General features: G+C 51.4%; 1 protein-coding gene across 1 annotated transcript; it reads left to right on the plus strand.

Moving 5' to 3' along the window:
- Positions 1–8626: 8626 nt before the first annotated feature.
- LOC128723790 (chymotrypsin-2-like) lies at positions 8627–10830 on the plus strand. Its single transcript, XM_053817558.1, has 3 exons — positions 8627–8684; positions 8757–9154; positions 10531–10830. The coding sequence occupies exons 1-3, from the start codon at positions 8627–8629 to the stop codon at positions 10828–10830; spliced, it is 756 nt and encodes a 251-aa protein (XP_053673533.1).
- The last annotated feature ends 4301 nt before the right edge of the window (positions 10831–15131 follow it).

A 15131-nucleotide genomic window follows, 5' to 3' on the forward strand; every position in this document is an offset into this window, starting at 1 on the left:
TACGTTTGCTTTTATTGACGCTTGAAAATATAAATAAATGGCGGTATGAATTTCTTTTTCCCCTAACAATACAGGACAGACATTGACGCGCGGGTCGGTATGTCTAATGCGGCAAAAGCAAACACAAGCGGAGATGAACCGCCAGCCCAGGGACCACCACGACCCACCGAGCGCGCGAGGTGTGAGGACCTGAAATAGATTGCTTGCTGGTTTTAATTTGACGGAACATGCATCAACACTTACGCTAACTAACGGCCAAGTCTAGCGCTCCGAACCGGAACAACAGCTTCTGTGAAGTGGACGAAAGAGAAGAAGAAGATGAAAAAAAAACACGTTTAGTTTGGTGGAAGAAAACGAAGCAAGAGAGAACCACAGCAGATACAAAATACATGGCAAAATTGAAGGCAACAAAAAAGAATCGGTTAACACGCGTTTGTTTGGTGTTGTCCCGCGGTTGTCCGTTTAAAGCTGACCCCTGGGTGGGTTGGGGTGGGGGTTAAAGGCAGGGAAGGACACGGTGTTGGAGGACGGAGCTGGCCAATGGCTAGAAATAGTCCCTCGGCGGCTTACAAAGCGATTCAGAGAGACAGACAGAGAGAAAAAGAAAGGGGAGCAATTTTCAACAAGCAAAAAAAAATTAACCCAACACGCAAGCTAACAAATCCCTCCAAAATGAGAGAGAGAGAGAGCGAGAGAAAAAATTGAAAGTGACAAATTATGTAAAGTGACGTGCGACCACAGGGATGGCGTCGTCGTCGTCGTCATTCGCTGGTGTCCCAAGAAGGTGTTCCATTAGTTTTAAATATCTCTAAATAGCGCGGCCAGAGCTCAATACAGAGACGCACACACACGCGCACGGGCTGCTGGATCGGTTTCAAAACGGGGCCAAGCACAAATAAAAATGAAACAAATCCCATTTCCAGCGATTCCACTGGGCGTACGCGCGTACACGCTCTGAGCCGTTTGGTTGGGAATTAATTCGCCTTAAACGGAGTCAGACGCCCATTTGATTAGGATCAGAGCTCTCTTTCTCTCTCTCAGGTGCTCGTTGCGAACCTCGAGCCTTGTTCTGTTGTGGCTTTTTTTTGTTCGATGTTCACGCGGGACTTCTCCGCACCTTCATCCCCCTCCCTTCCCACGGCCCCCATCGAACGATCGTAGGTGTCGTAGATGATGACGGGTTTGACTAGTTTCAGCAAGTGTGAAGGAAGGACGAACGCGAGCACACACACACACACACACACTCGGCGAGAGATGACGGGGCAAGGAATTTCGAGAGTCGGCTGGTGGGCGTATCCCCTTCCCCTCTCTTCCCCTGACACCCATTTAAGCAAACGATCAAAACATTCCACCACTTTGAAGCGAAACACCCTGCCACATGTCTCCTTTTTCTTCACTCTCTCTCTCTCTCTCTCTTTGAGCGAGACAAAAAGGTCATGGTGGATTTACAAAAGGCCTTCTCCTCCATCCCACCAGCCCCACCCAACCCCCAAAGAGGAGGGAGGGTGGTTAATTTCATCCCACCACCACCCCACCATGCGAAGGGTGGAGCAGCAGCCCATTTAGGTTTCGTCTTGTGCAACAACTTGTGGCAATATTGTGCCAGGCGTGTTTAGAAGAAAATTCAAGAGGAGAAAAAAAAAGATAGAAGCCAAAAGCTCTCCCACCACCCCGTGGCAGCGCAAAGTTCAACCCAAGCAGATCCTTTTTTTCCCGGGCGAAGGGAAGGCGGCCCACTTTTCGCATGTTGAAGTTTGAATCATTAATTTCGCTTCCTCACCCGTGCGCGCACGTTCTCTTCCCCATCCTACAACCCTCCTCCACACCGTGCGACTTCAAACGAAACGCTGGACTAAACGGGCGTGTGGAGAAACGTAGGGCGCAAAAAAAAAGAAACCCCCAAAATAGCGAAACCCTTTCTGACGCGGCCCCTTAACGGCCCACGGCTCAGAACCCTTAGCTCATCATGCCCTCCCAAGCCCGAGGGTGGAGAAGTTCGTAACTCATTGTCGCCGGCGCTATATCATACATACATTATCAATCTCGAACCCTGTTTAACTCGAGACTGGGCGCGTGCTCGCGCAAGGGGCAGTGATTGTGTGGAATGGAAATTCTCTCAAATCACCCTCTCATCCCACCCTGTATGCCACCCACACTCACGAGTATCCTGATATGGGACGACAGCTGGGGAGTCATATATCTCCGACCAAACAATGCGCTCTTCTCTCGCTTGGCACGGCTCGAAAACTCCGACATCTCCGGTCGTGTGTCCAACGAAGGGTCGCTCCTTTTCCAACAATGATAAGCCAACGTTTTATGATGTCGCCACTCGTCCGCGTGTGTGTGTGTGTGTCGCACCGTTTATGGGAATATCGCTCTACCTCCGCGTACCATCAGAACCTTTCCAAGGATCGAAATCCGTCACACACCAACTGGCCCGTCGACGATCGAGAGGGGGTGCGAAATTTACGCGTTGGGGTTAGGTAACGAAGGGGAAGGAACTGAACCCCCACCACCACCCACTCGGGTGGGGTTGTCGCGCCTAAGGAATAATCACGCCTGATGATGATGATGATGATGATAATGATATCGATACTCATAGTGGGCTTGGAAGGGCGGGTGTTTGTGAAGCAAAGCGGATACCAGCAGGGTGGAATACATCATCATGCTGTGGTCCCAAAAGCAGACCCAAGGAGCAGACGGAGCATGCCCGCGATGACCCTGACAAAAGGCACAACCAAACGCCCAGAAGGGCTTCGTTTGCAACGGGGTTTGGCGCTGGGTAGGCTCTCTCGGACGAATCGGGCCAAGAATGGAAGGTTAGTAAATAATCATAAGAGATCATTACAAGCCGATAAGGGGAACAACGAGCGGTGGGAGGCCCTTCGTCGAGCCCCCCCCAAGAAGATGTTGGTGGTGGTTGGTGAAAATTTATGGTTCCATTCTTGGGACAGAGAATCTTGATTAACTTTTACCCGAAAGGCTCGAGGCACACGAACGGCCATCGGAACGATGCACAAGCACAAGCTAAAGCTAGCGCTGCTCCGTACGACAACGAACGCGCTGAAACAAACGCGAGCGCAGTTTTCCACCACCCAACGGATCCGATTTCCACCGGCAACAACAATCGAGAGCGAGGAGAGAAATATCGCCCACCGGGTGCTGCTTATTCAGAGGCGGTGTTTGAAGATGTTATTTTGATTACGCAATATTTCCAATCTCATTATTGGCAGGCGGCAAGGTTGGTGTAGCCGTTTCCTGCTTTGTGAAGCGCCGGGATGAAACCTGACACGAGTCCCCCCCCGACCACGGTCACAACCCGCAGGACACTTAATGGTTGTTAAAGCTCCCGAATGGTGGCGCTTATCTCGTGGCTCGGGTTCGCCTCTTGTGACGCACGATGGAATGAAAACAATGGACCCACCACCAATCACAACGCGCGAGTCCTGCGAGAGCCTCGTTAGGAGTCAATCCACACTCGAACCGTGTAGACCAAAGCCAAGCGGTCGGTCATTAAGAATTCCACACCGTAACCGAAAGGTGTCGTGGTTGGCTGGAGGTTCAGGTGAATTTCAAATCGTCCTTACCGCGCACTATCCGCGTCAAAAGAGGACCGCCTGCAAATCCCTGACCCAAGAGAGATCGGTTCGAATCCGGTCGATGAGCCACCTGTAGGAATGCGACCGCTAGGGCACGCAGATTTCAATCGATTGCGGGCAATAAATTAATAGTGTTCGATACGGCCCAATGGTGGTGGTGGTGCGGGCTGTTTGAGAGTGTTGCTAGTGGGTGGGGGTTTTTCACCAATAACACTCGATTGCGGGCTGTGTGTGTCCCGGGGACTTTATTACGACCATCGACGTGTGAGCTTCTGCGATCGTTGCACGCGCCAAGAAGAGAAAATGACCAATCGTTGGAAGAAAGCTCTCGGCTCCATTTTACGACCAGAAATTAAAGGCCAACCGGTGGATGGGCGGGCGAGTGGACCCGTGAAGCCAGCGACCCTAAAACCAAAACCGAATGTGACACTTTTATTAAGATTTAACGAAATCACTCTCTCTCTCTCTCTCTCTCTCTCGCCTCGCTAGCACACTTCGTCGGTATCGCCGCCGTGTGTCATAATCGTTTCGAGCCCTCTCGTTGACCTTTACGCGTCCCTTCTCGTGGGGTGGTGGGTTTTCGAATCTCGGCTCATTCGTGAACGCGTAAGCTGCTCTTGTGGGTTTCGGAGAAGGAAGCAGCGCCATCAAACGCCATTAAAATGTGAGCCCATAAAAAGGTTTCCACCACCTCCACGCCGCCGATAGGCTAGAAAATCTGGCCTCCTCATATACCGGGGACCTAAAACCATCACCGGGGAGGCATCGCATTGGCTAAATCATGAAAAATGATGGTTTTGGTTCAACTTTTGGGGACAGATTTCACGGCAAGCGACACTCTTGGGGCGAGCGCAATCCGTGGAGCAGATAAAAACAACATTCCGGCGGTCCCGTCTTGGGGAGGAAACCGTCCAGGACCTGCCGACGGGTGTGGTGGAGAGAGGAAGCTTAAGAGCGGATTTCTAATTGATGGATTTCTCTCATTCTATCTCTCTCCCGCACGGTCGGTTGCACTTCAAAACGAATCACTCTTAATCGCATTCAAATTACGGCGAGTGGATTAGGGCGCGCTGGGTGGCGATGGTTTTGCGAGGACTTTGCCGAGGCGACACGGTGTGATAGTGCCAGGATTATGAAAATAATAACCGAAAACAAAAACAAAAAAAAAGGGAAAATCCCACAACACAACGAAAGCCGTGCGCCGAACGAGGATTTACTTCACGCCACTCGGTATAGCGCGAAATGAAAAATGGAATTAAAAGTATTGCGCTCGAGCGTTCCCCGAGTCCAGCATAAATTTCCGGATCCGTCCTTGTCCGTTCCAGGGGGGCACGGGTGGATGGGGTACGAAGCGGTGGTGCGGTGGCACAAATACCACGAGTCCTTGTGCCACCACCGATGCGCAACCTTTCGCGAGTCCAGGGCGCGCACTGGAGCGCAGGTAATTAAAATCACTTGAATGATAATTAAGAGCGCTAATTATTATTTATCCACGGAGTCACACAACAGCCACAACCAATCCCACAGCTATCCCGGGGACGCTAATTTTTTCTTCTCGCTGTTTTCTTGTGTTCCCAAACCAAGCCACCGTTTCGATGGCAATCGTGTGTACGACAACACCGGCGGCCCACGGGGGACTCACGGGGAGTTAATTATAAGTTCGCTTGACTCCGAACAAAACCACTCGAGATATCGATCGCAGGTTGTCCGTCCGGCGGGCTGCCCATTTTCTCGAGGATGTATGCATGAAAACGTCCGGCCTTGGTTCCGTTTCTCGCACTCGCCACGGGGAGCCTATTAAGGAGTCATGAGCTACATGCTATCGATCTTCGTTGGTTTTCTTTTTATTTGTTTGCTTTGACGGTCGCGCCTGCTTGCGTAAAATATGCAACACGCACACGTAGTGTTGTTGTGAAATTAGCTTTTCTCGTCGCTCTTGGTTTCTCAATATTAACTTACCTCCTAAAAAAATGGCCCTCCCACAATATCCCACGCATCACACCAGCAGCCGAGCCGGGACGGATGCGGGAAAATGCGCTGTAAATTCCAAGCCAAAGTGAACCATTTCCATGGGGCTAGCTTCGGCTGTATAACCTCCGATGGAAGGATCCTTTCGAAACTCAGGGCAACACAAAAACAAACCAATCTTGCGTAAGCAAAAAAAAAACGAGGATCAATAAAAGAGAATAAAAAAATAAAATCCTTTTTATATACACCCCCGACGGCAACAATCACTTAACCAATTTAGAGCCTGCCTGGCTGCCAGGCGGCTGCGGATGGACTCCTGCGGACTACTCGTTGCGTCTCATCCACCACTTCATTGCGGGGAGAGGAATAAATTGATGCTGTCACCGAGATAGCCGGTGGGTAGAGGGAACACGGTCCGAGGGTAGGGGGGATTAGGGCGCAGGTTCCGAGCGTGCGCGGGAGAGTTTATCGTTTGGTCGTTACGCAAAATTTGTCCCGTTTTTCAAACCCCTAATTGATTTTCAATAATAAAGCAGAATAAAAAAAATTGTCACACGCACAACGGCTACACACACACAGCCACACTCACCAATGGGCGGAGTCCGGGGTTGGGGTGGAAAAGCTCGGAAAACAATCAACTATAATTTTTAGATCGCTTTTATTTTTATGTTCACACCATAACACGGCCCTCCGTCGTCGCCGTTGCGCATGAATTGGCAAAAGATGAAAAAGCTTTACGACAAAGATAGGGAGAGAAAGAGGCGCGACGGAAAGCCCTGGAGGGGGGACACAGGGACCACAGGGTGCCGCGTAACGCACGGAAGGGATCGTCGCCTTGTGTTGTGTAACGAACGCACCAACAAACACGGTGCAAGCGGTGACGAAGAAAGCGGACCTCGGGCCCAGGTGAAGAAGTAGTAAAATTTTGATTACCATGGACAACGCCTTTTCTCGCCTAGTTCCGCCGTTCGCTCGTGGGGGAGCTCTCTCTTCTTTCTCTCTCTCTCGCTCTCATCGCTTCTCTAGCCAACCGTCTCGTTTGAGCCAACTTTCCCGAACCCGACCGGCCGCGGGAAAGGCGATGAGGTGGAAGTTTCTAATCGAAAAAGCCAATCAATAAATTCGATCGCTTATCAGCTTATTGGGTTTCGCGCCCGCGGAACAACGTAGGCGAACTTCGGTGGCCGGCACACGCAAGCAAGGCAGAGACCCCAAGCGAGACAGAGAAAGCGAACGGAACCGAGAGAGAGAAAAACGGCGAACGAAAAGAACGACAACGAAAAGCTTATGAATCACCGACGGTAAGCGTCGCGCTGAAAGAAGCTGCCATCCGGGGCCATATTTTATCTACATTAAGTTTTTCTCGCACTTCCCTAGGCCGGGGAGCGGAGGAAGTCGAGCTGTAAATCGGGTGGCGAGCAGGGCGAAGTGGGCTTTCATTCGACTTCTCCATTTTCCAGACGTTTCCGGCGCTGATGGCGGTGTCGAATAGAGTCGGAAATGAAACGGCCCTCTCCCCGGTCGGCCACTTCCGCCATCAACCATCGTTCGTGAGTGTTGACGTGGATGCGGCTAACTGCCAAAAAGAAAAAGAAAAAAAAAGGCGAAACGTCTAGATCCGCCAACTCACACACGTGTGTCATCATATGGCAGCCATCTTTCAGGTTCAGCTTCGAACAGTGTGTCCAAGCGAGCGTTTATTCGATGGGGATCTTCGACGCCAACAGATGGGACTCAAAACAACGTCTCGAAAGTCCAGAAGTTCACGTCCTCACTCGAGATGAAGCTGCTGATTCGCCAATCGTGGGACTCGCAAAAAGGGAGGTACACTAATGAAGATGTAAATTCGCCAAAAACCCGAGCAGCGTTTGAGTATTTTCTGAGCCAGCGAGCGCGCGACTTCTTAAGCGTCCTGGTCTTGGGCGCAGCTGGTTGAAAGCCAACTCGGGGTTTTCCAAACGTTCGGTGAACATCAGCTTCGTATCACTCAGCTAGCTCAGGGCTACCAGACGGCACAAGAAGCCCATCGAAGCTAAAAACCTTCTCAGAAACCGTTCGAGATGCTATCAGTAACTGAGCTCCCCAACAAGCACACACACACTCGATCCGGGATGGAGCGGAATAATGTGTAACCCGTTCCCACCTGTTCCCAGGCAGGGCTGGACCGGGTCTTCAAGAAGAAGTGGCACAACGAAGAAGCAGCCACCCCTCGGAGCGAGTCGAAGTCGATCGAAGGACTCGAAGTGGTAGCAACGGGCGCACGATTTACGACATCGGGATTAGAGAGTTTGGTAAATATTTCAACACGGCACAACTTCACCACAACCACCCCTGGACTATGGGCGCTTGTTGGGGTTGGGGGGGAGGTTTATGGGTTTCCGCCATCTTAAGGTGCCCTTCTGGCGCCCTTCCTCTTGTCCTCAGACGATCAGCTTTCCTTGCCTCGCTTAAGTGAATCACAAATGGACATTGCCATTTTGAACACCTGAGCACACCCGTGTGGCGTTCCGCCGGGAGTTATCTTGGTCTCGGTTATGGTGCTGCTCAGTGTGTCCCGATGTCTTCGATAGGCTGTGGCGTCTCGAGCGATAGCGGTCGCTTTTCGCTTCCCAGGTGTGCAGGGAGGGACAGAAGTAAGCGCACTATCACCGCCCGCACACTGACCACCGGTTATTAGCAGTAGAGCATTATCGGAACGTCGAGAACTGGGTTTGACTCCTGCCAACAACGGAGGCAATAAACTTTACGCACCAGGTGTCCTCTACCGGAAGAGATAATCCCTTCGGTAGGGTCTGGAAGGGGTTCGAAACGGGGGGATGGCTTGCGAAACCGCCACTGGTCAATCGTCCAAGTGATAAGCACACACACGCACACGCACGCATGTTCTCTGATAGCCGGTGAAATAGTGTGCCGGATTCAGTTTCGGAAAGACTATAAAACGGCACGCACTGCGATCGAGCGAGAGAGTTCTCGCTGGCAACACGCTATATTAAGCGCACCCTCGGGGGGGAAAAACACACACAAAAAAGCCCCAAAAAACAATCTCAATTCCGTCCGAAATGAAGACGTTTACGAGGCTAGTCTTGCTGGCTTTGATCGGCGTTGCGGCAGCCAAATGTAAGTAGAGCATTATCCTTGGAAAGATTTTTTTTTTGGGACAACTCAGACACCAGCTGGACCTAATTACAGCTCGCAGTCCTCGCATCGCCGGTGGAATGGACGCAAACGATGGTCAGTTTCCGTTCCAAGTTGCACTCATCAACGGTGGACTCGTGTACTGCGGCGGTTCCATCGTAAATCGGCGCTGGGTCCTGACGGCAGCGGCTTGCATCTTCGGAAAAGCACCCGCTGACGTGGATCTCTTCGTTGGTAGTGCTGATCGCTTGACAGGAGGTCAAAACGTCACCGCCGAACGTTTTGTCCTGCATCCGGACTTTGATGAGCAAACGTACGCCAACGATATTGGGCTGGTGCGGATGGCGGAGTCACTTTCGTTCACTAGCGAACAGCTACAACCGGTCACACTGGCGACTGACTTCTTTGAAACGGCCACCGATGCGACCGTTTCCGGATGGGGCCGTTTTTCGGTGAGTATGTCTGTGTGGGTGTGTGTGAAATCGGAGTAAACGAGAGTGGAGCTTTTTGGGGGTTGAAGTAACGCGTCTAATTACGCGCCCCCTAATCCTCTTTCGGAGGTGCGTTTGGGCTAAAGCTCACGGGGTAATTAAACAATCATCATCACTCGAATGGAATTGGAAGAGTAAACCCGTTCAGCCCGTGGGGAGAGAGTACGCACACCTGGTGCAACAAAGTAACTGCGATTTTATTGCGCTTGAACAGCCGTGTTTTACAGCATGGAGTAAAATCCGAGTGCAGCCATCTCTCGGCACCTTTCTGATTTTAGCCCGTAAAATAAGCCTTGGGAAAGTGGACTCAACAATGCGCCACTGTGCTGATGTGTGTCGTGGATTATCTCTCCATACCGCATACAACCGCATGTAAAATGAACCTCCTTCACGGAGGTGACCACTCGAAAGCATGGTTGGTTTCCGGTTGGTTCCAGATTATCCACGGTTCCGGGAAATAACCTGGCCAACGTTTCCCTGGTTTCCCCGAAGGATGTGATGGTGGCGCTGACAAGAAACGCACGTACTTTCTGTCTTTCGCACCACCACGCACGTAGGAAGCTCTGGATGACGCACACACACACACAAGTGGCAAAATGATACCGATTCAGCTGTTCCTTTGTGCGTCCCGTCGTCTCGCTAGCATTCCTGATCCTTTACGTTCACCTGTGGTCCTTGGACTACCATTGCGCCCAGTAGTACTAAAGCGAAGGTGTGCAAACATGCGGCACCATTCCTGAAACCCGCATGGCTTACGAGAAAAGAAAATCGAACCATAGAAGGTGGGTTCCCCCGTCGGTGGGCAAAACTCCATAATCCAGTGACCGTCGCATTACCAGACCACGGGGTTAGGCGTGTGTATACACACACACACACACACACACCCACACACACACTCGCAACCCCCAGGACGACCCGTCGGGCACCGTCGTAAGCACACTTAAGTCGATTCAATTTACCATTTTAATCTCCGCTCCGACTAAATGGCAGTCACAGCCTCGGTAGCCCTCTTGCAAGCCGGACGACGACGATCCCTGAGAGTGTCTGCTTCCGGAAGGAAGAACGGCTGAGTGGCGACCGGAAAGGGGATGCGTTTAATTGATTGAAGCCCCGCGAGTGGTACGCGAGTCCTGGAACCCTTCAGGACATGATGGGTTGCGCGCCGCGAAACTCTTAGCGAATCTCGATCCCCTGCCGGACCACTTTCGCGAGCTCCACATGTACACCACACCGTGTGTCCGCTCCATCACGTTCTAATTCAATCGTTTTCTCTACCTTTCTCTCTCTCTCGCTCTCTCTTTGCCACTTCACGCAAAACCCATCCATCCACTTTGCAGATTGCAAACAATCAGCTCCCAACCCGGTTGCAGTTCATCCGCACGGACGTCATCGGTACCGGTGAGTGTGCGGATCAGTTCGAGGAACCGTACCGCGGCCGGATCTCGGACCGAACAATCTGTACCGACAACCAGCCCGAGCAGGGTGTCTGTCTAGGGGATGCCGGTGGTCCACTCGTCCTGGACGATGTCCTTGTTGGCGTTCAATCCTGGAGCATCCCATGCGGTACTGGCCTGCCAGATGTCTACGAACGTGTATCGCACCATCGGCCCTGGATTCTGGCTCTAACGCTGCTGTAAACGTGTGGGGGCGAGCTGTCTTCTGCCTAGGTTTAAGTGAACACAGGTACCCATACTTGTGTGCGTGTGTTTGTGCGCGTCTTTCTCTGTAAGAGGGTCCACGGGATCCATCATCCGTCAATAAAAAGGCTGTGGCTAGGAGTCGCGCGATCGACAGAAGCCGCCGCTCGTTCTGGGAGCCGAGAAAAGCTCTCGTCTGCTGTGTGTATGTGTGCGTGTATGTGCATGTGACAAAACATGAGAATCGCGCACCCCCTAGCTGGAGGGTGCAGAAAGCAACACACGCTCCGGCCAGCGCGTCTTCAATTTCGCGTTCATTCCGTCGGTTCCGGTGGAGGATAATCTACTTAAACGATTCGATTTCGCCCCATCCCGTAGAGCTAGCCGGGCGGCAAACGTCCTCGCCTGCTGCCACGGGGTTTTGCGAAGATCCGTCGAGCGAATATGGCCGCGGCCACGAGAGATGTATACGTGTCGGAGCGACTACCCCCAGTTGTATTCAATTATTCAACTTGATTGCTTTGCCAATCAAGACACCCCGAAGCGGACCCGAGGTTCATTATCATTGTTGCGATTGAAGTGGATGACGAGTTCTGGGGCTGGCCCTAGCGTGCCCCATCATTCTCATTCTCACAAACCGTTTTTCCACCCCCAGCAGAACTCGCTGACTACAGGCCTTCCGGGCGCTTAATTCAGCGGATTCGCGCTCAGTTGGCCAGCCAAGACGCCTGAACATTCGCTACCGCACGTCTAGCACCGTCTGCCGAACGTGGCTCAAAGTTTCGGGACGGTTGCAAATCGAATTTGGTCGCTTTTCGAATCCGCCAAAACTTGCTGGCTTGTTTCACCGCAAACGCCTCGCAGCCTCGTGGAGTATCCGTTTGGCATCCGTTTTGGCACCCCCACGCCCGACGATTGGGAGGTTAATTAACAGACAGCAGTGAAGGGCAAAAATCTCCGTTTAAATTGAATCAATGCGAGACGCGGCCCTTCGCAGAAGCATCCCACGCACCACTACGGACCTTCCAGCGATGTGCCGCCTAATGACTGGGTCTCAACAAAAACGAAAAACTATCGTTTTGTGTGAGCGCGGCGCGTGTCATTTTGTATGCAAGTCGCGTGGGACCCGTTAAAGGTCCGTAAGCTGGCTAATTAGCTGCAAAACTCTCGGATTGATTCCGATGAACTCAATTACACCGCACGAAGCGGGATTTCGATACATGGCAAACACTTTTGGGTCCTGCAAGGAAAGCACGCCCATCGCCCTGGTACGAGCACGAGCAATTCAAGTAGCGGAGAAAGACAAGAGTAGTTAGAAAATGAGACACAAAAAAGGCACCGAATGGCCTTCAACGAACTTGCGATGACTTGTCACAACGGAAACGGAATGCTCATAAATCATCCGGGGCGAAAACTGAAGCGAGCAAGAAAAATACACAAAAAGGCCAACCTGCTGCAGCGAACGGGGAATGTTTTAATTTATTTCAGCGAATAAGGCAACCCAAATCGAAACAACTTCACTCCGGTTGGTTCCTTCCACTAGCGAGGTCGGGCTACTCTTCTTCGTCCCGACGACCTGACGATCATCCTGTCTGTTTGACCTCTCTGCTTCGTTCGTGCGTCTGGATCGCCGTTTGCTTGCGAAATATTTGCATAATGTATTGTTATTAAATTCCGTACGCGTGTTTTTTTTTTGTTCGCTCTTTCCAGAATACGAAAACCCCATGAGCACACACACATACACTCGCCTGGTGTGGGTGCGAGGTGCTCTATCGACAAGCGCTTTCGTTCTGGCACGTTGTCCTGCTTTCCACAGCATATGCAACTAAAGGTTCGAGCAAATTGCACCATCACCGTCATCATTTTCCATCCATCACTGGCAGTGGCGACGAGAGGGAAACCGTGAGTTGTCGTAAAAAAAAACGGCATAAGTAAGTGTTGGGACGATGCGACAGGATGCGCGAGGAAAAGAAAACCAAACAACCCACACATTGAAGCCACAGATTCCTCGCCTGGTTGGCCTCAAATATGTGGCCATCAACCGCAGCGGCTGTTGTTTTGACTCCGAGCGAAATGCGGATGGATGGAGGGAATAAAAGAATACACCCACCAGGGGCAAATGGAAGGCAAATGAGCTTTTCCGCAATCTCGTCGCGCCAGGATGGTCCGAGGATTCGCGTGTCGGTCGACCAACCAACATCCGCCGAGCGCGGGATCAGCAGGACACGGTGGATTTTATCGGTGAAAAATGTGAAACATCATTTTCCACCTCCAAAGCCAGCTTTCCCCATGCGCCTCAGCATCGCCACACGTGCCACTGATCGATGATGATGGTTGTGTGTGGCTGATGATGAAGATATTCTCGGCTGTTCATAATCCACCGACACGGGTATAGGAGGGCCAGTGTCTTAAGCAACGAACGAGCGTCTTCTGTAGCATTTTCGGACGCAACCATTTTCGTTCGGGGCAAAATTGATGCAATTTTGAGCCGTATCGAAAATTGTCTTCCTTTTTCCGGTTTCGAGCCGGAGCTGATCCCCACCTACAGGCAATCATCATCCTCATCATCCTCATCATCATCATCGTCGTCGTCGTTATCGAAGGCGCCTAGCGGGAATGTTGGCCGTTGTCGAGCGAAAAACAACGATTTTCGTTAGTTACCTTTGCTCGCTCGCCACCGGGAAGCCATTTTCCAGCACGGAACGTATAAATTCGCTAACCTCCGGGGTGCAGAGCTGCGAAAAACATCAACACGACCGCCGTAAAAACCAGGACGACGGCTATCGTGCCCGATAAGCATCGGCGATGGTATTAGAATCCACCGACAAAAGCAAAGATGCGCTGATATTACCCCACCGGGAGGTACTAGGTGTTTCCACGAACCAGCTACGTTTGCTGCCCACCGACCGGGGAAATATAACCCCCAAAACGACAAAAACGGACGCCCGAAAACCGATTCCAAAACACCCCCAAAACCAAACCATGGGAGATGAGCCTTTCGAAGGACCTTCGGACTTCCGGAACGCTCGTAGTTGGGGGTGGTTTCTCGGAACCCTCGGAAGGACCTCGGGATTTCGGAACGACGATCAAATGTCAGCAATCGGGTGTGCCGTGCCGTTGGTGCCCGTAACAACGCGAACCCTAATTGGTATGGAAATGAGATAGGACGAGCAAGATCGGAGGGCGGGTTCTATTGATTTTTCTCCTCCACATCCGAACGTCTTCATCGCGGCTGAATCGTGGTGAAATAAAACCCACTCTAACACGGTTTTTCCAGCTCGGTTTGACCATCGCATCAAAACCTGCTGTCAATGTAAAACTCATCAAATCCATTGCGAAAGTTGGTTTACGACATTGCTCGAAATGGTGGCCGTTTGCAAAACGCAACGGGAAAGTGAAACGAGAATAAAATGTGAACCATCATCACCGTTTCTCGGGTGAAAATGAGAACGAACGAGTCCAGCCACCCGCAGGCTCACCCAACTGTGATGGAATAACCGAAGGGAAACTCGAACGCTGGGTGCGCTTTAGAGCTAAAATATTCCAAAGTATAAATTATCACAGACCAGGTACGGCGCATTAGAAGGAACTTTGTAAACTATTCGACGGTTCATAAAGCATGTCGAACGGCAAGCGCTATTGTGAGAGAATGGAATATAAATTCAACTCACGCAGCAGCGTTCGGGCAAACAAAAAAGGGTGGAAAACGACTACACGAATAAAAAAGGGACAAATATCAGAAAAATAAAACATGCGCATTACCATTGCAACTACACCTAAGCTTGTTGTGCCCATTTCTATTCATTCGCCAACCGGTACGAACCGGACAACGGTCGACTCACACCGAGCCCGGGAGTACCTTGTGCGGGTGGAAACGCACGACGGGAAGCGTGAGAGGAATGGAAAAAAGGGAAAGTGGGCGCTGGTGGAACCACCAACGTCACCAGCAGCTCTCGGTCTGGGAAGGGTTGAGCTGGAAAATTCCTCCGGATCAACTATTTTCTCATTTAAAATGACTTTTCACCGGTTCGCACCGAATACATGGCAGCAGGTTTTCCCACCACCCAGCGTTTTTCACCCTCTTCTGACACTCCCTACTGCGTGAGGGGGACAAGCAAAATGCTGGCGAGCTTCTCTCGCGAGGCCACCCGCCGATGATTATGATGCAACCGAAACTTTCCCGGGCTGGCCACCAGCGGCGTTTGTTTATTATTGCTTAAATTTTTTTGAACAGCTTTTATTTTTCCCCTAATGTTTGATTCGCCATCCCGCCAAAGCCCGCCCAAAAAAGGGAAGCAGAA

This window comes from Anopheles nili, chromosome 2 (assembly GCF_943737925.1).
Source record: "Anopheles nili chromosome 2, idAnoNiliSN_F5_01, whole genome shotgun sequence".
NCBI lineage: Eukaryota > Metazoa > Arthropoda > Insecta > Diptera > Culicidae > Anopheles > Anopheles nili.

Bases quoted from the DNA above. Each gene is read 5' to 3' on its own strand.
- LOC128723790 (XM_053817558.1), top strand. From the start codon at position 8,627: ATGAAGACGTTTACGAGGCTAGTCTTGCTGGCTTTGATCGGCGTTGCG. The intron at 8,685-8,756 runs GTAAGTAGAGCA...ACCTAATTACAG, and splicing joins CGGCGTTGCGGCAGCCAAAT to CTCGCAGTCCTCGCATCGCC. The intron at 9,155-10,530 runs GTGAGTATGTCT...TCCACTTTGCAG, and splicing joins CCGGATGGGGCCGTTTTTCG to ATTGCAAACAATCAGCTCCC.